Source organism: Plectropomus leopardus, chromosome 8, assembly GCF_026936395.1.
Source record: "Plectropomus leopardus strain MGB_pleo_1.0 chromosome 8, ASM2693639v1, whole genome shotgun sequence".
NCBI classification, from domain to species: Eukaryota; Metazoa; Chordata; class Actinopteri; order Perciformes; family Serranidae; genus Plectropomus; species Plectropomus leopardus.
The window spans coordinates 25,473,039-25,494,822 of record NC_142183.1 but is presented as its reverse complement, the minus strand read 5'-3'; the positions used below and the strand labels follow the sequence as shown (position 1 = coordinate 25,494,822).

Here is a 21,784-nt window from a genome sequence, read left to right as displayed (position 1 = left end):
TGATAGACAACATGATTTAAATCAAAGAATATGATCCTCAATTGCAGGTGATTTTTTGATGTTGTGCGTCATACATTATACATTAGATCAGAATAAAACTCGTAAAACATGTTAACTGAGAACTTAACCTCATTTCTCTATTGTTTCAATCCTTAGCGATACTTGATTAAACAACAGATTTCTGTACAAGAATGATGCAATCATCTTGTAATGACTTAGACGTGTTTTGGTTTTGCTCTACATACAATATACTCTCTTCCTGTATCAGTCGTAGATTGTAGTAGATAGGGAAGTAAGGCACCTTGTTCTACAAGTCACATCAAACCAAAATGTCCAAACTGAAGGAACACAGGAAGCAACGCAAATGATAAATCAATACTCCTCATAATCGCCCTTATCTCTCTCTAATGATTTAAACCTACATCTACTATTAACGATCTCTCACTTTTTGTCATACAAAAACACAAAACAAAGAAGAGGGGAAACATTACATAACAGTAAAGACTGAAAGGATTGAGGTTTGTGATGTTCAAGTGCAAATGCCTTCTGAGCAACCTTAACCTGGGCCACAAGAACACAGGTCTGAGGGGAAACAGGGTTAAATTGGATCCTGCTAGAAGACAAGGTAATGACAATGTATAGGCTGATATGAAAGTGAACCGTCTCCATGCTGAAATGAAAAGGCTCTATTAATGGGTTTCTCTGAATACCCCATAGCGAAAGGAAATCTATCAGGCTCAGAGCATATTCTTATTTCAAGGTCTTCCACAGGGGCAGATGATATGTACATAGCTTATGGTTTATTTATCATCCCTCCTATCTTAAGAAGCACTCTGTGCAAGCCAGAAGCCACACGCTGTTGCAGTATGTATTTTCAATATACCTTGCTTGCGGACATCTTCCACGGCAGCAGTCAGCTCATCCTTAAGGAACTGACTTTCCTTTGCGATCTTTTCTCCTTTCTCCAGAAAGTTCTGGGTGGCAGTCTCCACAGATGCCGCCAAAACATGAGCCTTCTTGGAGCGTCCTTTCTTCTTGTTAGACGGGCCTTTGTTGCTGGAGTTTACCAAAGTGGTGACCTATGGCAGGGATACAAAATAGTTCAGAAGATGCTGCTTCGGGATCTCAGAGGTATTTGACAGACTGAAGTTTTGCCAACAGCTCTTTTGACTTAGAAAACAGTAGCACTGCAATATCATTGACAGCAAATGCTTGTAATTTCTTCTCTTCAAATTAGCATTTTTTTAAAATTCATTTAATATAAACATTTAAATGATGGTATTTTAAAGGATTTTTGTAACCAAGAGTCTGAATCCATGCCACCTATGAGTTATGTGACCTTGTCCTATTATTCTAAATAAAAATGCACACTGTGATTACATTACCTGGGTGACCAGGGGCTCCAGCAGCCTCTCCACTGCCAGAGTACGGATCTCCAGACTTTTTGGGTCCCACTTAAAGTTGATGTTAGCTGTGTTGATGTTTGTCATGGTGTCTGGAAATCTAGGGATAAAGAAAATGACAGAAAAAAAAACACGGAAACAGATCACCAGGGCTGAGTCAATCTCATTCTTTAGATGCAACAATAAAAAACAATTTATACTGCTTCCAAAACATTGAATATCTACATCCATCTGAGATTATTTTAGCTGTATGTTATAGAGGACAGATTTCTAGTTTGCCAAGAAAAATGAAACATTTTCTTGCTAAATTAAAGTTTCTTTATGATTTTCAGCCTAGTCTCTAAAACTTGGTACAATGGTCAAAATATTAAGGTATTTCTTTGAGCCAGCAATGCTCCATCCCTCGCAGAATGACTGCCAAAGGCAGACCACAGTAGCACTGTGGCCCAATTTCGATTTCTCTTTTCAGGCAGCGACTGCAACTCCATTGATTAGCTATCTAACATGGAGGAGCAGGGATAATCAGCGGGCCCTGAGGGCTGAGGGGCCTCAACTGAAAAGTTGGTCAGCTGCATTATGAGAAGAATGCCATAGATAGCCCTTAGCCTACAATGTTAACAAAGAGGCTAAAATATTAACAACACCACAAGGTCATGTGAATGATGACTCCCTAAATGTTATATTGAACCATTATTTATGAGGTGGGTGTGCTTTCAATTTTGCCTCAAAATCCTGACTAATGTTTGCATTTGGATGGGGGTACATTTGTTATGATCTATGGCCCCTTTTTAACTTTTAATCTAAAAAAGCCAGCCAGTATGGATGGATGCAGATTGCCTGAAGCAGTTGTAACTCATTTTATCATGAACAAAAATCTTAACGCACTTTCTAACTACTCAAAAGACCTTCGCTCTACAATTACTTCTCAACCACTGTAAGACTTCTCATCCACTATAATTCAAAATGGTCATTCAATATACATAATATGTATAATACATCACTAAATGTGTGATCCCAGCAGAATCTCACCATGCAGATAGTTTTGGTGCCGTTTGCTGAGGTGTGGACAATGTCTGGGAAGTAGTTACATTAAAACTGTTTTTATTTCAAGTCACTGTGACAGCGCATGTGAAAATACGCTCACTCCCTCAGTATGGGTGTGGCAGAAAAAGTATCAGAGACAAATATCTCAAAATCTGGTCAACTGAAACTAAAACTATCTGCAAGGCTAGATACCACTAGGAGTAGACGCCTATGATTTTGATGAAATTACCCTTTAAACTCTCGGCAAACTCACATTAAACCTTTTGGCCTAAGAGATATCAGCAAGACTGTGTTTTGTAATAATCAAAATGGCTTTTTCAAAGAACTAAAGCCCGTATTGAAAGAATAATACGTTTAAACTAGCACTTATTACTAGTGGAGGAGCTAAAGGGTGTGTCGGACACCTAACGCTAGCTAGGCGCTATTACGAATGATAAGTAGCTTAAGTTGCACCTGTTGTTGCTAACTTTACCTACGTTAACGTTGATTTTACCCGGCTAAATCAACATTCATCAGCACTGTAGCAAGTTAAGTATGCGACTGTGCGTGCTTTACAACCGGTGATGATCAAATTAACCTATTTTCGATAGCCGTTTTCTTTGTAATCGGCCATCCTCAACACTAGAGCTAGTTAAGCTTAACGTACGGTGTGTTAACGTTACCTGCTAACGTACAGTGTGCCAAACACTGCACCTTGCTAATGCTAATGCTAACCGACACAACAAACATCAGCGCTAGCTCCACAAGCCCACTTTAATGCTGCCAAACTTACTGCGAAACTTTAACCCTCGTTTTAAAGCGCTGTCCGACTAACTATTCCGCGGCATAAATAGAGTAGTAAGGAAATATTGTAAACTTACCGAAACAATCCGCTAGAAAACTGAAGTTTAAAAGTTCAAAATGGAGGAATGGGAATTACGGAGTTCCTTGCTTCAAAAGTTTTACTCCCTTTCCTCCCCTCGCTGACTCAGTTTAGTTGTCCTCCTAACCTCACACGGTACTTCGTATTGAAGTAAACAGAGAAAGTTAAGCTAAAGAGTGGCTTGAAATGATGTTCGGCGGTTAGTTACCTGAAAAGTTTCGGTTAAGATTGTTTCGATGGCGCAGACTATTGCCCAACAATGGATGAGGCAGAGGGGGGCTGGGGCGGTGACCGAGTTCCTGAACTTCCTGGCAGCGGGGCAGGGCGACCACAGGACACAGCAAGTCCACAAAACAAGGAGGTGTTTTGGGCGTGGCGCTGACTGTATGTGTCCATATATGGATTAATTACTGCTTACATAAATCCAGTGTAGCTACCACCAGGCCAGGCTGTGGGGCAACAGTTTAACCTTCCTAAGAGTCTGCTTTCTGAAGAAGGAACAAGTCATCAGGGTTGTCAAACTCTGGGATGAGATCATCATGAAAGAGCATGAAGTTAAAATCTGACATGTTGATCTTACCTAAAATCATCTTAGAAACCCTGAAAAAATAAAGTAAATATAACTATACATGTTAATTTATGTTTATTTTATATGTAAAGTGAAAAAAAAACTGTATTTACTTAATTTTATGAAGTTGTTGCTACTTGCTACGACGTGACAGGTGAAATTACTTTTTTCCTTTCAAGTGTTAGCAACCTCAGTAAACCAAGTTAGTCTGACTTTACTCGATCACGGCAAAGAGGATTTTGCCAATGATGAAGTTAGGATATCTGCAAGTTATGTTTTCTTGACATGTTTACTGGGTCTCCTATGCCAAATCAAAAACATAACTCTCCCCAGTGCTTAAAAAACAATTTAAAGTGCCTTCCATGTTTCGCAACCCCCCTTATCTCTCATAAATAACAAACTGCCCCTGAGGGATTTCAATTCTCCTCTGTTGTAAGAATTTAATTGAGCCTTTGTCACTTCTCTTCAGTTTTCTAATACTGTCCGGCTGTACCGTGTCAAAACCCGCAACCCAAATTAATCAAAAACTGATCCCATTATTCCAGCCTTGGAATAATGGGATCATACATAATATGCTCTAAACCCCATAACACAGCATATTCTTTTTTTGTTCACTACAATAAAAAATGATTTAGATTCAGGATTTCATTCTCGAGCGATATGTATCCCCTTGTGGAAAATCCCACTTTTTTACCATTACTAAATTGTTCAAATCACAAGTGACTGTAATCTTCAAAGTATTTTTGCTCTACATGCAGTTATTTGACAGAATATGTATCATATTTTGTAAAGGCAGAGATGCATCATTTTGAAAGTTACCTTACTTTCTTGTTTGTCTATTTACAGTCTAAAGGGGTCTGTCAAAGTCTCTGATGTTTCCAGATTTTAAAACTATTTATTTAGTAGTTTGCAGTCTATCTTCATTGCTACCATATGGCTCACTCTGTTCCCTCTGTTTGTTTATCTTTAATATTTTAATAAAATATAGAGCAGTGTCCCAGAAATAATTTACTATTGCACACATCCCATACTAATGATTAACTAAGATTATGTTTGTTTTATAAGTCACTGGGTTCAAATGCTGGGCAAACAAATTCAGCAGAAGACCCCCGAGGAAGACAGTGTCAAGTCACCCGACACAGCATCAGGTGCACATGCACAATGAGCAGGCTGTAGCTTGGGTTTCTCATATTTTATTAATATATAATAAACATCTATCTACAGCAGTGCCTGACATTTCGGAAGCGACTTTTTATTCAAATAGCTGGAGATGGCTTGCAGATGTCACACATTTTACAATTTCAAGGTCAAGAAAAACTATATAAGCTGTGATCAGTATGCAGATGTCACACTTTTATGGTTTGTTGCAGCTGTGACTGATAACATTGGGATATTTGATAAACATATTCAAGAGCCAAGTATTTTGGTTCGGGCCTAATGAAGTGTGAAAGCCATAAATAGATTATCTGAGGAGACCAGGTGCCACCCCTCCCGCCTCACTTTTTCACCTTACACACACACACACACACACACACACACACACACACACACACACACACACACACAGGATACACTGCCTCTTTAAACTGCAGTACCATGCTAATAGATTTTACCTCATATAAAGTCACTGGAAAGAGTCTGACAGTTAGTAATTTTGTCATTAAGTTTTTTCAGCCTGCATCCTTTTAGCACCTTTTCCACTGCTGTGTGTGCTCAGTAAACCTCGTTGGCAAAAGATAAGTGTGTTTACAAAAGCAATATGTAATCAAATATGAAAAAGCAATGCAAGCTGATAGGTCGTAACTCCAATTATATACGTCCAGAAAAATACAGCAGAAAAGAGGAGACAGTCATCTGCAATTCAAGAAGGTAGCCACAAAGAACATTACAAACAACAATGGTGTTTTGTTCTGCAGGCAAGTACAACTAACACACTTCTATTTGTTGGCTGGAGTAGGTGTTAATTAAGAAGCTGCACCAGTGCAGCATGAATTACAGTCCTGAAGAGAATGAGCTTACAAATGCACTCACAAAGCTCTTAATGAAGGCCTCAGAATATAATTATCTTCCAGAAAGACACTCCTGAATATGTTTTTTGTGCAATAATAATTTGCCAAGTAATTGTTTTCTCCATAGAGTTTTGACCATGCCGAAACTGAAGGGTCATGCATTAAATAGGCATATTAAATTCCTGCAAACGGAGATATATCAGTGAACTATCTTGTGTGTAATATTAATTTCAGTCAGACACAGAAGGAACTGCCACTTACGTAGTGTTGCAGAGATTTGTTTATCCAATTAATACTCTGTAGTGAAGAGGGATTAGATGTGGTGCAGTTGCGTGCTTGAATGATGAATGTTTGTCCAAGTAACAGCTTGCTGGGAGGACAAGTTTGGGGTGTCCTTGAACTTCAATCTTTTTGTACCTGTTGGGCCCGACAAATGATAAGAGCACAGCATGCTATAAATAATTCCTTCTCATTAAGAGGAAGTGCACATGTTTGTCACACACTGAATGTATAATTGAGCACATGCAAATATGTAGTGTGTGGATGGTAGATCCAAAAAAGTAGAAAAGATATTTTTGTATTCATTATTATAATGTTATGTTCCAAAAAGCATATGTTTTATGTTATTACATTTTTTTTCTGGGCTTTCTACTTAGTAATACTATAGATTAGTTTTACATTTCTATTCAGGAAACACAATGTCTTATCAAATGGCAGTCCTGGCACCGCTCCATGCTGATAAGAGAAACACTCGTGATTGCAGCCACAGGTGAGCTTCTTTTATAATTGTGTTATCTATTGTTTCGAAGACATGGAAATTACTGTACATCAAAGCTTCCTGTCAGAGCAGTTACTCAGAGTTTGACGTTGACTAAATTGGAAGCTCCCTCACTGAAGGAGGATTTTGTTCCCTGACATTACGAACACAGCGACTTTCAGTCTGCCCACATTCACCTGACTCATCCTGACAGCTGTCCATGGAGCTGCATGATGTCATCTGCAGGCTCTCCCATCTCTTGAGTAAGACCTTGTACCTCCGTGATTAGCTATGGTGCGATGTAGGCGTCACTCTTCCTCTGCAATACCCAAGGGGTGGAGAGGAAAGTCAACAGTGGCACTAATGATTATCCTCGACAGGAGTCGTTCACTGTGACATTCTGGCAGAGGTGAAAAGAAACATACATTATTGCAGTGAATTAACAGAAAGTCCCATGGGAGGACATACCAGACATGTTAAAAGTTAGATGTTGGGACAGTGACGTCATGGTCACACTTGTCATCTGACTGGACCACTGAGAAGGTCGCAGCTCTTTATGACTCAACTGCTGCTAGCCCGTTGTTTGATGAGCTCCACCTGCTGGTTTCCACTGTTATTTCGGACTGCTGCCTTCTGTTCTGAGATAGTTCATCTGTGTGGTGCTCAGGGGCGTGTCTAGTAGGGAATGGTCTGTTTTGGCACAGGCCACCCTTGAAATCTTATTGGCCACCCCAAGGGCCACCCCAGTATGACTGGTTGCCTGCCCACTCAGTTTGAACTGTTTGACAGGTACACTGAATTTTCGTTTATAGGTGCAATTTAGGCTTAAACCTGAGAGGCAGTAATGTGTCAGAGTAGTGTCTAGCCTGACTCATTTTACATACAAATGAATGTATACAACAAAACCTGTTTACACGGGCTTATTTAATACATTTTTGGCACTTTAATTTTGTTGCCACTCTTCACTTGCTATTGTATTCTATACGTTTGGAATAAAGTATGGAAGCTTTATTTTACACCAGTGTGGTGTCACTCTGTCGTGTTGTCATTGGTGGGTCTATTTATCTTCTAAACTAAATTATAAATAGGAATGTAAGACATTGCAATGTTAGTAATGAAAGTGGGTGTGGATAGTGGAAACAAAAACAGTAAATTAAAGATATGCTGATGCGTGTGCCCGCAGTGGCGTTCATACTTTATGCCACCCCTGCATAAGTCAGTGCCCCACTTGGGCCACCCCACTGAAAAAAGTCTGGACACAACACTGGTGGTGCCTGTCCTCAGCTTTTGAAGGGGCAGGAAGTAAGTGAATGACATGCTTCTGTGCCTGTTGTGGGGCTACTGAGTAACCTCTGACAGAGTCATTTCCCTCAGATGGTCTCTTCTTACTTCTGAAACTCAGATCTGTGAGTGGTATCTCAAGCTTTGTATTTGGTCTGAGAGGGGTCTTCAAAAGACAAACAAGTGTTTGCTGCAGAGCAAGAGTTCCACTCAAAGAGATTACTTTTTGGGGAGAAAAAGTGCTTGTTGACAATATTAATAAAAGCGATTTGGTTTTTGTGCTCTCCCTGCAGTTCTTTTTGTGATCACATTACCCCTGTTTCCGGATATGTTTCACAGATGGGGAGACAATAGCATGTTCATAATCATTTTGACACAATCAATGATTACTGACTGAAAATGCAATTACTAGCAGACCAGCGACTGAAAACACACTCGTCACTCACAGTGCACATACTATTCCAGAGACCTTATTTTATTCCAAACTTCTCCAGGGAGCGACTGCCCTAATTTCTTGCTTTCCAAATGGGATTCAAGCTAAAAGGAAGGTGAAGAATGTGGAGGAAGCCACAAAATGAAACATAATGCATTTCAAAGCGGTAATGAGTTACAGGTTCAGACACCATCAAAAGCTTTTAAACGAAATGCCTGCGTGCTTCAGATATTCAGTATACAGTGTACGCTTTGTTAATGCTCGCAGTAAACATGAACAAGGCCACAATATTACTCGCACTGAAAAGCTGAAGAAAATGTATAAAACATCAATATGATGCATTACTGTATGGCTTTCATTTCTTAATAAGAAGCTTGAGGACATCTGTGCACCACAAGGTTTAAAAATCAATCTGTGACTTTTGGTAGCAAAGTGCATTTTTTCATACATAGAGGCTAAATGTATTTGTTGAGCTTTTATTTGTAAAAAAAAATATATATTACATCATCATATGTCCTATGCCAAGGACATATTTTTAAGTGAAATAATTGGTATGGAATTAGAATAAAATAAAAATGCATAGAAGTATTTGGGCTGATAGAAAGTAAGACTTCTTAGAGGATTCAAAACTAATTATGCCTGTAAAAGTACCGCTGTAGCCTTAGGTTCCTAATTAGAACACTACAAAGCAGCCTAAAGAAAAAAATATAATTTGGAGTTAGTTTTGGATTTGTGAGGGGGAAAAAATCAGTGAGTTGTTGATCTTACGACTGGCAACAAATCTGTGTTCATGACTCAAATAGTTGAGAAGCCTGAAAATAACATTTTACAGTATGTATGGAGTTGGTCTTGTGCTTGTTTGTTGTTTTTTTTATACACTAACTCAAAGCATATTTCTACTTAAAGGTCCAGTGTATAGGAATTTAGTGGAATTTGGCAGAAATGGTATATACTATTCATAACTGTGTTTTCATTAGTGTATTATCACCTGGAAATAAGAACTGTTGTCTTTTTTTACCTTGTTTATATCTACATCCAGAGAGGCTCCTCATCCATAAAGGTTACCATGTTGTTGCTAAAGATGCCATGGATATATTAAGAAAACCTGAATATAACATAGAGGTGGGCCCCGTTTATTCACATAAGAGCTTCTAAGTAGTGCATGAAGTGAAAAAATGCTCTGTTTATGCAGTATGAAAGTACCCTGATCTGCCGCATTTTGGGGCCCATAAAGCAAATGAACAGTGAACAGCTGCCCAAAAGCAAAGCCAAAACATCTCAATCACTCTCTGGTGGATGGCTGCAGTATGTACAGGTCATAAACCCCGCCCCCTCCATGTTAATGGATGGGACATGCGCCAAACTATACAATCACATCAAAATAATAATAATAAATAATAATATAAAAAGGAGGTGTGACTTTTTTTTGTTTGGCTTTTTTTACAGTGAGAGGTAGCAGCACAGATGCATAGTCTGTGTGGTGTTCAGGACTGTTCTTTTCAGTGTCTTGTGTTTTTTATATAATGGCTTCAAATCCCATCAGTGAAAGTTGTCTTACAGCAAGGTAAAGCAGTAAAGAAATTTTGTAAATATAGTGCACACTTAAACTGATACTGATTTATTTCAGTGGCCTAAAACTAACCAATTAAGGCAGGGTTTGCTCAGCTGTTTGATTATATGTATGTGATGCAGCAGTGTTCAACATCAAAGTTATTGTAAATGATAATAATAATAATAATAATAATAATAATAATAATAAAGGTTTATAGTAACTAGCAGTAAGAGGGCGTATCTCCACCTGCCATAGCGGAGTCAGACACTTCCATAAATAAATCGATTCTCCCCTGGTGCATGCATACTGGAACAAGGACAGTAGTCCAATTAAACGGCTTAATCAAGCTATAACTGCTGTAACTGGACATGCATGTAAAGGCACTAACTGTCATTGGTTGTAATCTGCAACCTCACCATTAGATGTCACTAAATCCAACACATTACACCTTTAATTAATCTTTAAAAATGGTGCAGCATTGTTAACATTTTGAGCATCATAATCGTTTTTAGATCAGTTTTTGAATAAATTGTATCCACTGAAAATAATGTGACTGGGGTCAGAGTATAGAAGGAAAACAGTAGATGGTACATTGTGCTGCCTGTCCATGTCAAGGGCTCCATAGGAAACAATAAGAGAAGTCGTCAGCTAATTTCCAGAGGAATTTTATAACACTATTAGGTAGTCTTTTCCCAGATAAATAGTAGGAATGACCCAGGCAGTCTTGTGGCAAATTGGAAATTGAACCCAGCATGTGATAGACACGACTTCCAAGTAGGGGAAATGACCTTTCAATATTAATGATGCAGAGAGCCATGACATCATCAGGAGCTGTTTAGGTCCATGTGATCCATAGGAAATGAATAGATGTGACTGTGCGAGAGTACCAGCTCACCCACAGCCTCATTTACGCCATATTTACTTTAATAAAAACGTATCAAACCAACTACCACGCTCTAGGCTTGAGTCACTCTTTATTGAATGCAGCAGCAGAAGTGTAGTAATTCAATGAGCACATCCTCCCACTCTCCACACAGCTGATGATGTCTTGTTGAAATGCAGTAGTTTTTTTCTTTTCTCCAGCTAAAGCAGAACTGATAGCCCCAAATATGAGATTGTTTACTGGCCTGGTTACAGCTCACAAGATGTATAGAATCAAATGTTCTCCAAATAGTACAAATGCAATCATCTTTGCAGAATCATATGTTTTCTTCAGTTGACAAAACAGCGGAAAAAGGGGGAAAGTAATGTTGCTCTTTCTGTGTACTCGGCCGAGCTTTGTTTTTGATACGGTGCAAGGCATGGGTCATTGAAAGCATAAAATTCTCACACATGACAGAAAATGCAGCGAGGGAGAGCGATGCTCCGTCTGTCTGACATTGATTCCTTCCGATGTAAGGACTCCTGGTAGGGAGGATGTCACCAGTATCATCGTTTATTTGTGGTTTCCATCTTAAGTCATTGTCAGTCACTCTCACCTGATGTGCTGTTGTGATTTGAATGGACAATGAGGACAAAGTTTTTAGTAGCACCTGATAGAAGCACCCCCCCCCTCCTGCAAGGGTCTTAAAATTCAAGATGCATTTCATGCACATAGCTGTGTTTTGAATAATGAATTCCAGATTGAAGAAGAGCTGAGCCACTCATATGTAAAAATCTTGTATGAAAAAAAAATCCACAAACTGCAAATGCGACTGTAGTTATTATCCATCAAATGTTTAACGCACCTACCATTTCCCAATGCCAACATGGTAAACAGCAGTTTTTATTTCTCGAAGAGTACTTACAAACCTGAAGGAAATTCAGTCATCGTCACAGCACGATGCATAATTACCCATGAATTATCCAGATTGACATTCCTCACTCTCTGTAAATTCAATATACCTGCGAGTGAAAACATCCGTTTGAAGAAGCAACGGCACACACAAACACAGCAGGTCTGTGCTGCAGTTTGCTAACAAACCAGCACTGGTTATTTGGAAGTGTGTGGTTGCTGCTCGCTGATGGCTCTGAGGAGTGAGATGCAATGTTGAAATACTGCTGGACCAGACAGCAATAAACGCCCAGTCGTTGCCAGGGTCCACCACAGTAAACAATCGCTGGGTATCTGTCAGCTGGATGTCTAATCAATCATGGGAATGTGTCCACTTTAATGCACTGTCAAGGGAGGTTTATGGATTTCTATTTTGACACGTCAATGTTGCCAATAACAGGGAATCCCATGCGTCTATTATCAAAATTTCATGATATTTCATAAGAGGAGATAAATTCTGTTGTAGCATAAAATCAATGGACAGATTTCTTGGACTGGGTAATTTTAATTCACTGGTTTTGACCACCAGATTGCCTTATCCAACCATAAAAGTAAATAGGAGTTTGTTCATTTGTACTCCTCTTGTACACACTACAAGTGCTGCAACTAAGGATTATTTGCTTTATTGATTAATGTTCTTCTACTACTATCTTAATTAGACGTTTGGTCCATGCAGCAAATCTCATAGCCTAAAGCTATTCGGTTTTACTATCAGAGACAACTAAAAAAAGAAAGAAAAATAAGATGTACCACCTCACATTTGTATGCCCCTGCGAACCAGTTGCAGTTAAAGTTTACTTCCATATCTGTCAAGACTCATATGTGTCCACGACAGTTGATGATGCTTCAAATATGGATGTTGTGGTAAACATGCCCCCCTTCTGTCCCTGAGTTATATCACTAAATAATGGCTAGAAAAATGTTTTTTTGCAGAACATTATGATGTCGCAGTTAGGTTGACCTTGGGCCTTTTGGATATAAAATGTCATAATTTTATCCTGTTAGAAATTTGTGTGAAATGTTGTCACAATTAGCATGTGGAGTCTTGAGTTATGGCCAGAAATGTGTTTTGTGAGATCATAGTGGTTTTGATTTTTGACCTCTGACCACCAAATCCTGATCAGTTCATTGCTGAGTCCAAGTGGACATTTGTGGGAAATTTTAAGAATTCCCCTCAAGATGGTCTTGAGATATTGCTATTGGACTGACAGACGGTAGGATGGACAACCTGAAAACATCTCTCCAACCATGGTTGTCTCTAGTGTTGTTTAGCCTTCTTCTTAAGGATCAAACCACAGACAGACACAGCAACTAGCTGGTGAACATAGAGAATCATTTCATGCAAAGTGTATTCGAGTACCTTTAGAAAAGTTATAATCAAATAACATGTGCTATAATATCTATTATGTTTTAGAAGCTCAAGAGCCAGACATTTCCCTAGCTGGTAGAGACCAAAACCAGAGCTAAAATGAGAGTGAACATTGGATTAACATTCATCAGCTGGCCAGAAAAGTGGCTCCAAATAAGTGCTAAAGCACTTGTTTGTTGGCAAGTTCACCGTATGAGCTTAAACAGTGATCATTGTGTTCACTAATTTAATGCTCTCTCCATGGTGTAAGATGAAGAGGAAGACAAATACAGTGAATAGTTTTAAAAAGACTATTCAACAGTCTAAATTGCAGCAAAGCAAAACCAGTAATTCCTTATCTGCAAGATAGACAAAACACAAAAAGTCAAATTTTGATTTAGACAGATAGGGACTATCTGTTGTAATGTCACATCTCTACTATTGTACTCAGTTTGCAAATTTGAAGACAATTATGATGTCTGGCATAGGTTAAATGCCAAGGTCCTAACACTGATAAACTGTAATAATTTGTCCAGTTATTAGGGGTGTTGCAAAATGACATTTCATTTAGTGACATTAGTGACCTTTCATTGAAAAGACCTCTAATTGCACTTGGATGTGTACAAATGACCGATACTAAGAGAAAAGGATTAATGTCCAGAAAAAACTGATCACACCCTGTCAGTTTACATTTTGTGTGACAGAGCCAACATCCACTCTGTGGCAAAACATCCACAGCAGGATAAAGTACATGGCAGAGAAAACTAATCCCAGGGTTAAACTACAGTTGACTGTAGCGCTGACATTTCTTTGAAGACAGACAAAGACGAGACAAAGTGATAATAAAAGACACTGTCACATTGCAATTTCATCGGGGGAAAGAACTATTGTAGCTCCATTTAACATACCAAGGTTATCTGGTGACAGGAGACAAGCCTGAAAAAAATACTGTGATAAATATAATGCAACTTATCCAAAAATGTGTCCTCTCTTAAGTATAATGAAACCATTAAGCATGAAGCATGAAAAGATGAGAATAACAAGTGGAAAGAGAAGAATGACCCAGCTGTGTTGCTGCAGTATCGGAGAGGGGAAGTGGGTTTGGAGAGGCTGAATAAAAGGAGAGTGCAAAATGAGGGATGGTCCTAGTTAAGAAGAGGCAGCGATCAAAGCAAAGGAATATATAAAGAATCTGCAACCAGCTTGGTGTTGCAGCATCAGGTCCCCCACTGTGTGTATGTCAAAGCACTTCTATTGGCCCCTTTCTCACATGCACGACCACAGTCCGAACCTTTGACTCATTTCTTGCTGATTGCTTAGCTTCATTTCACTGATTTTGGTAAATGTTTCATACACTATTGGAGAGGGTATGCCCACAAGGAGAGCTTCCTTATGAAAAATTTATCCCGACAGATGTCTAGGTCTGCCTCCCCTGCCATGTAACGCTCATCTAAGCCAACAGAGAATTGATTAGAAAGCTATCTGTGCTCACTGTGAGGACAAATTCTTCAATGCTGCCTTGCTTTCAGTTGCATTTGAGGAAAATAATTGCAAATCAGTAACACTAAAGGTACTGAGCCACTAAGCCACCGTTCTTGTACACTATTCATACATTTTCCTCTGTAAACGAATGCACCAAAATCTGTACATATCCCACAAAATTATAAGCCAGTAGCGTGTGCATAACTCACGTATCTGGGAAAGATGTGACCACATGACCAGTGGCCCGACAGGAGTAAAGAAGGAAGCAATCCATTGAGGAGGCAAATTTGCATTTCCTAGGATGGCGAAGACATGACCTGGCCTACTTTACCTTACTCTGCCTCTGATTGGCTTACCCTTACATTTTTACCCTAACCCTAACCAATCTTCTTCTGATACCTAAACCTAACCAATCCAATCAATGAAGGAAACAAATACTAGCGAATGACAGGGAGAGTTGGGCGGGTAATGCCTTTACTATCCTGGGAAATGTCAATTTGTGTTAAAGGTAAGGGTCGACTGTAAATGAGTCTCTCTTTCAATATCTAGAATTTTGAGTATAACAAACTCCCACACAAAACGTTGTTTAAATGCCTTTGGCAAATGTTCAACCAAAACTGAGACTTTCAACATCTCATACAGCAAGTTCCCTGCAACTTTTTTAATAAAGTCAAGTGAAAATTCATTAAAAAATGAATAAATAAAAAGAGTTCCTCAAATGCTGACACTTTCTTTGCACTTTTTAATTAATTAATTTTATTGGCCATCATTTAAATAAAATGCCGATACAGATAATCGTCAAAATTCCAAATATCGGCCCCATTAATTGGCCAGGCCAATAATCTGTCAACCCCTAGTTAAAGAAGCAGGTTGGGGTAGTAGATAGGTCACAAAAACAAGACTTTGACTGACCTTAGAGTCATTTTAGGGTACAACCACAGTGACTTTACTTTCCTAAACCTAATTTTCATAACTTTAGGTAAAGTACTGAACATCATTTGTGGCTGCTAATTCATAGGATATTAGATGAAAAGTTGTATAAATTTATATAAATTTATGTTGCAGTCCCTCTAGGACATAACAGATTTTTGGGGGGATTGTTGTGGCCTTAAATGCCTGATTCACAGCTTTCTAAATTTTGTGATGCATTGGTGTATTTTTGCAATTAAATTGTGGGAGTGGGTAAAAATTGCAAAAGACAGCATTTTTGTTTTTGATTCATTAAAAAAAATAAAAAAAGGTAACTTGTTCCAGAGAGAATAAAGCTGCTCTCCACTGAGTTTGTGATTTATACTGCACTAACGTTACCACCAACCATACGTATTTAATCTAACTCACAAAGGTTCCTTTAGCACATGAAAAGATCTGGATACAATGGCATGTGTCGTTGTCTGTTGTCCAGAAGTTTCAGCCAATCTTCAGGTGTGTTTTGGAGAAAAGTGTCTGTCTATTGGTAACATGCCTTTGTGCTCCACCACAGCATTGCTCACGGTACAAAACATAGTTTATCCCTGCTTTCATACAGAGCAACAACTGCAATTAGGGAATTTGCCTTGCACAGCCTTTCACAGTAATTTCTATTGGTTAATGTATGATGTTGGAAACTACAATTAGAATTTGATTGGTCAAATTTGCCAAATAGTTGCAGTAATTGGAAAAGATTACAAGGTTGCACAGAATTCATAGGGATGGTTAAAATTGTGTTAATTGTTGCAATTGCAACATTGCAACATCCTGGAGGGGCTTACATATGCTACTCTGTACAATATTGTACAGTAAAGATATTTCTCCCAAACATGAATAAATCAATGCTCCTGATATTAAAATTCAACAAAATATGTGTGGTATGAAAAGTGCCAAAATCATGGAGAATAATAACTCAGCTCTACAGATCTTTTTAGGCTGTTTTTCTCATTATTTTGGTTGTACAGGCAGCCCACACATTCACTGTAAGGTTGAGTGGGAGCCATTCTCATCAAACAAAGAGAAAGATTAGCTATTAGCTGTGGTGAGGAAAATTGAACACCTAGCAGCTAAAAACCCAGATATTTTCTCTCATGAGTTAAAGGAGTCCAGAGCTAAACAGTAACAGAGCTAAAAGGAGAGAATAAAAATATGAGACTTGAATGCACCCAGACTAATGGCTCCAAATGACTGCTAATGTTGCCCTATGCCTACTTATCCTGTTGTTTGCTTATATATTAGCCATTATAACTTTGTAATGCCATAATTTGGGAGTGGGTTTGTGGCTGTCACAACTATGTTTCAGCCCCCTACTGGCAAAACGTCAGCATGTTTGCAGCTTAAAAGGATTTATGGCATTGTAGCATCAGAGTCGCTTCAATTTCATTAGTGGGCTGTATGCTAGGACATTCCATATGGACTACAAATACAAAATACTGACATTTCCTCACTTATTGTTTAAAAAAAGATTACCAGCTTCAATGACGACACCGTTAGGGTGTGTGTGTGTGTGTGTGTGTGTGGGTGTCTTAAGAGCTAGTATGGACTGAGTCAACACATCTTTTCTAATAAGTGCCCTTCACTCGTCAGCAGACACCGTTCTATACAGAAAGATGAGCCACATCCTAATCTCTTAATGTAAAAGTAGAAGGACACTTAATACTCTTGACAGATTTCACTGTTATTTAATTATTTCAGCTTTTTTGTCCTTCCACACTCTCTAAACTTTCAAACATAACATAAAACAAAGACATATTTAGTTGTTAACATCATGTGCACCACATTATTACACAGAATTAGGTGTACTGCTGGAGCATTTGAAAATGAACAAAAGGTGGGGTCTTTCAGATTAACTAATCTAAGGTGAGTTAAAAATGTAAAATAAAAAATACCATCAACTGCTGGAAAGTCTTCAGCACTTTCCCTCTCCCTTTAAAATTAGTTTTTAATTATTTGACCACTAAAACTTAAGGGCAACTCTGCACTGCAGGAACAATTCTATGTCACCATAAGGGAAGGCACTAATACTATGAGTACTATCCATCTGAGTGTTGCTTTTAGTCTATGTCTGGCAAGGTCTTCTGAATAGCCTAAGATCATAGGGACCTGCCTACAATGTTGTGGCCCGGAACAGTGAAAACAGGCACATAGGAAGGTAGTTACAGAGATTTTAGTGGAAGTAGTTTTTGGCTTTAACTTCACTTATCATTCAGACATAAATGTTGATTCCACAATGTAATGGCTAAAGAATAATGATACTGTCAGCTTTAAAATCTTTTTTTATGTTCCTCGCTTTCACTGTGCAATTCTGTCTACCACTGGGTACGATCGCCTGGGAAAATGAGCAAAGGAAATGTGTCAACCACTGCCCAAACAAAACAGGAAGAGGATAGCACTTCTGTTTTCCCCAGAAGCTATTGGTAGCTATCCCCAGTTACCAAAGAGTATCCACGTAACTTTGTTGCATTTTGCAGCTACCCAATAGTGGACATAACAGATGGTGGAACAGCAAAAGTGACTGTGGAAAATGTGATAGCTCTGAAAACATAATCCCGTTGTTTTGTGCCAACGGCAGCAACAATAACACAAGTTTGAAACACTAGGAGGGACAAGTTAAAAAGTTGTCTGCTTCCATTTTAATTATAAAAGAGTATTATCTTAAAGCAAAATAAACCACAGTTCTGAGCTGACCACCGTTTTCATTGGCCACTTCCCCACTGTGCAAAACAACCCACTAATATTTGGCTTTTGTTTATTGTGGAAAAGATTAGATTATTCATTCATGGACAAATGACTCTACAGAAGTTACAGGTTTTTATCAGCTCCAGCTCTGATTGAAAGTGATGGAAACATGACCTCTGGTAGTACATCCTAACTTCTGAGATTCTCAGCCATAAATTCCGTCGGTTTCCTCCGAGCAGTACTCAAACATTGTTCCAAATAATTCTGCACCGAGTTTGGAACAGAAAGGCATGTTTTTCTACTGGCAATGGGAAAGAAGCCTGTCGCTTATTTTTTTCTGAGTTTATACCGCATGTAAAAAAAACCTACACATACAGGATACATTTTGTTGAAAAAGGGCATATAACTCAGTTTACATAATAACTTGTAAATTAGGCTTTCATTTTTGTACACTGCTATGCTGATGACTCTTGACTTTAAACAGGAAAGCTTTTTTCGGTTACTTCTCATCTTAGACATGTACTACATTCGAACTACAGATGCCTGTAAGTGTGTTGCTCCTCAGTCATATCAAAACAAACCTTTTTCTTACTTATTTTGACAACAGTAAGTGTCCTGTAGCCTCTCAGTTGTTAACACTAACATCTCACTGCGGGAAGTAAAGTTTGCATGTTCTCCCAGTATTTATGTTGGATTTTCTCAAGATGCTTTAATCCGCAAGTCTGAGGTGTTTAAACGCTGCTAGCATTTGATGACACATTACTAGGATTGACATCATGCTGTTTATCAGATCTTGTTGATTCATCACTGCCATTCAGGGTCATTACTATCAATCAATGCCACCAGGTAGCTTCAGCAACACTCCCTTGCATTAGAATTATGTCTGTTCAGACTGGGGAGACAAACTCTGCAGATCTCCTTAAAGCCGGGCTGAAAATGTTATTTTTTTCCCCCTTTAATGTGGTCATCCCCAGCTTTACACAGTTACCGCAAGTGACTCAGTACCTCATAGTTAGCATTAAGTCAGGTTCCTGCTGATTGGAATTGATTTTGCCTTTTCTGCTTTCCAGTTCTGTGTGTTTCTGTTGATTAAAATTTATACGTCTTTTAGTGCAACTGAGGGTAAAGCACGAGGCTAAGTGCACCTTCTCTCTGTGTGTGTCTACAAACTCATCATGTATTAATTATGTTGCAGTGCTATTAACTTGGCCAGTGTTGTTGGAAACAAGACATGATTAAAAATACATGTTGTACTGATTGAGTAAACTGAGGTAATAAGCATTCAGGCTTGTAATAAGCCTCAGAAAACATCATGTGCCCCTAAAGATATGCTTGCTCTTAGGAATTGTGAATCTGTGCTGTGTTTAAGCGCTGTAATCTGTTACATCGTTGCATCCTAGATGCTTTTTTTGCATGTTATACTTTGAACCCTTGTCGGTAAAACTGGGCCAAATCCATCCCGATGATAAGACAGATGAGCATAAGGAGCTGAAGAAATATGTTTGACACCAGTTTACTCATTGATAGGCTTACAGTATGTTCTTCCTCTGACCTTCCTCCCTGCACTGCACCGAAATGCAAAGTTGTCAATGGCAGAGTGGTCAGGAATGTTGAGTAGCACAGGACCAGAGCTCAAATACAGATACGATAGCCAGAGGCGTGAGTGGGAGAAAGCAGCGCTATTTGGAGTACTTGTAAGCTAATGGTGTTAGAACAAGTATTTCTGCTAATGGATTGCGGTAATCTGTTTAGTAATTGGTAAGTGATTGGCATTTTCTATTAGAATAAAAGTAATGAGGTGGAATATTTTTTTCTTTAAATAATGACATCCAGCATGTTATGCAAGTCTTATATAAATGTGAAAATATATCACTGGGTTTTTAGACAGCAGTCAATGATGTGTTGTGAGATCTGTCTGGAGCCTGGCATGGATGTGCTATATTAAACCTAAGAATGTGGCAAGAAAATACTGCCGTTCTAAATTGTGTGTGTGTGTGTGTGTGTGTGTGTGTGTGTGTGTGTGTGTGTCTGTGTGTGTGTGTAGTGAAGAAAGGAGGATTTCTCGGCACGCATAATTTAAAGCTCTTTTTCTGTCTCTGTATGCTTACCTGCGCACCTGATGAAACTGTGGTTATATTACACGTAATCACGTTGTATCCACAATGATGGCGTGAATTTCATTATCTGAAAATAATTATACACTGTTGATACTTTTTCACAGTTGAAAATGAAATTCCACATCAGTGTATATAAGATATTGCTGTATGTTGGCAGCAGATCGAACACTGCCTAAAAAAAATGAATCTAAATGATGTTAACTGACACATGGCTGCTAATAGTGAAGTACTGACGCACACTCTTTTTTTATTTTTAATTCAGCTGCTGTCTGCCTCCCAATACTGTCACACATGCAGCATAAAAACTGTTATAGCAAATCTGTCATCAATCATCCATCATGCCCCAGACGCAAGGCTATTGTGCTGCAATCATGACTGTGTTTACTGTGGTCCATTTACAGTGGTAGTGAGCTCATGTCAATTGTATATCATGTGCTCTACCTGGGGCATGTAAATGCATAGGCGATGGGCTGTGCTCATTCTGCGAGGAGCAGAGGACATCATAGCTGGTCTCAGCCGTGCCATTTACAGTAATGTGCTGGGTTATTGTAAATAAATGACTGGCCTTAGGTAGAGGAAGCCATTTGGGCACAGAGACACAGAGCACAGGTAAGAACCCACAAAAGCAATCAAGTATTACACAGAGAGTATTTTCTTCCTTTTTTTCCTTTCTTGCTCCCTAACAAACAACTCGAACATTTGATTGTAATGATCTGGCCTAACAAAGTTGAGATTGGGATTTATTTTCTTTTCCATTATCTGCCTCTTGATAACAACAAGGTAAATTATTTGGTGAATATGGTGGATGGGGAGGCTCAGAGTCAATCAGTTTCCAAATGGAAACTGGATGGAACAAATACAAATTGAATATGGAGAATCTGTCTCGAGGGACACAGCAGAAAGATAGGTGCCTGGTCAGATTCTCAGCATGCTAAACAACTTCTGGATGATTCTAATTTCTTTGCAGCCCGCCCAGTGGATGGCACCGTCCAATTCAGCTGACAGTATAAACAGCAAAGGTTAAAGCTATATTGAGACCCCTTGAACCAAAATAGCTGGGGAGAATTTTCATTAAAAAGCAAGAGAAAGCTAACCACTTTGCATGGACCGTGGTTATAGTCATGGTTGAAATTTCCTCACAAAGCTTTCATCACAATGCTCCACTGACTTTGATAAATTCCATTCCACATAGCTTCAACCCAATGATGCCCCGGCACACTCACCCTACACACACACAAACAGACACACACACAAGAGTGCAGCATGCACGATCACGTAAACACACAAGAGGAGGGAGAGAAAAGAGAAAGATAGGCAGGAATTCAGTGCCCTTAGGAGGGTGAAGACGAATGAACCCGGGCCTCCTTGCTCACCATTTCATTGCCAGAGAAAGCACACTTTCCTGTGGCTTTTTTACTGTCACCCCGAGGGACCAGCGCTCCCTTGTGCGCGATACTTTCTGTCCTATAT

The 21,784-nt window shown here is 39.0% G+C and overlaps 1 protein-coding gene and 1 long non-coding RNA gene across 3 annotated transcripts in view; both read right to left on the bottom strand.

Annotated features, from left to right (window-relative positions):
- The window catches only part of ctnna1 (catenin (cadherin-associated protein), alpha 1), an 89,457-nt gene extending 85,783 nt beyond the window's left edge, over positions 1-3,674 (bottom strand). Inside the window, exons 1-3 of one of the 2 annotated variants that reach the window (XM_042493563.2) lie at positions 3,518-3,674; positions 1,386-1,503; positions 884-1,079 (exon numbers count right to left, since the gene is read on the bottom strand). In XM_042493563.2, coding sequence (XP_042349497.1) covers positions 884-1,079; positions 1,386-1,490 — 301 coding nt within the window. In that variant the 5' untranslated portion in view covers positions 1,491-1,503; positions 3,518-3,674. Of the gene's footprint in view, positions 1-883; positions 1,080-1,385; positions 1,504-3,307 lie in introns of both variants that reach the window. The other variant, XM_042493562.2, reaches the window with a different exon arrangement.
- Positions 3,675-5,473: 1,799 nt separating this feature from the next.
- The window catches only part of LOC148188949 (uncharacterized), a 74,761-nt gene continuing 58,450 nt past the window's right edge, over positions 5,474-21,784 (bottom strand). Inside the window, exons 3-4 of the long non-coding RNA XR_015777138.1 lie at positions 6,841-6,962; positions 5,474-6,303 (exon numbers count right to left, since the gene is read on the bottom strand). This is a non-coding gene — a long non-coding RNA (uncharacterized LOC148188949). The remainder of the gene's footprint in view (positions 6,304-6,840; positions 6,963-21,784) is intronic.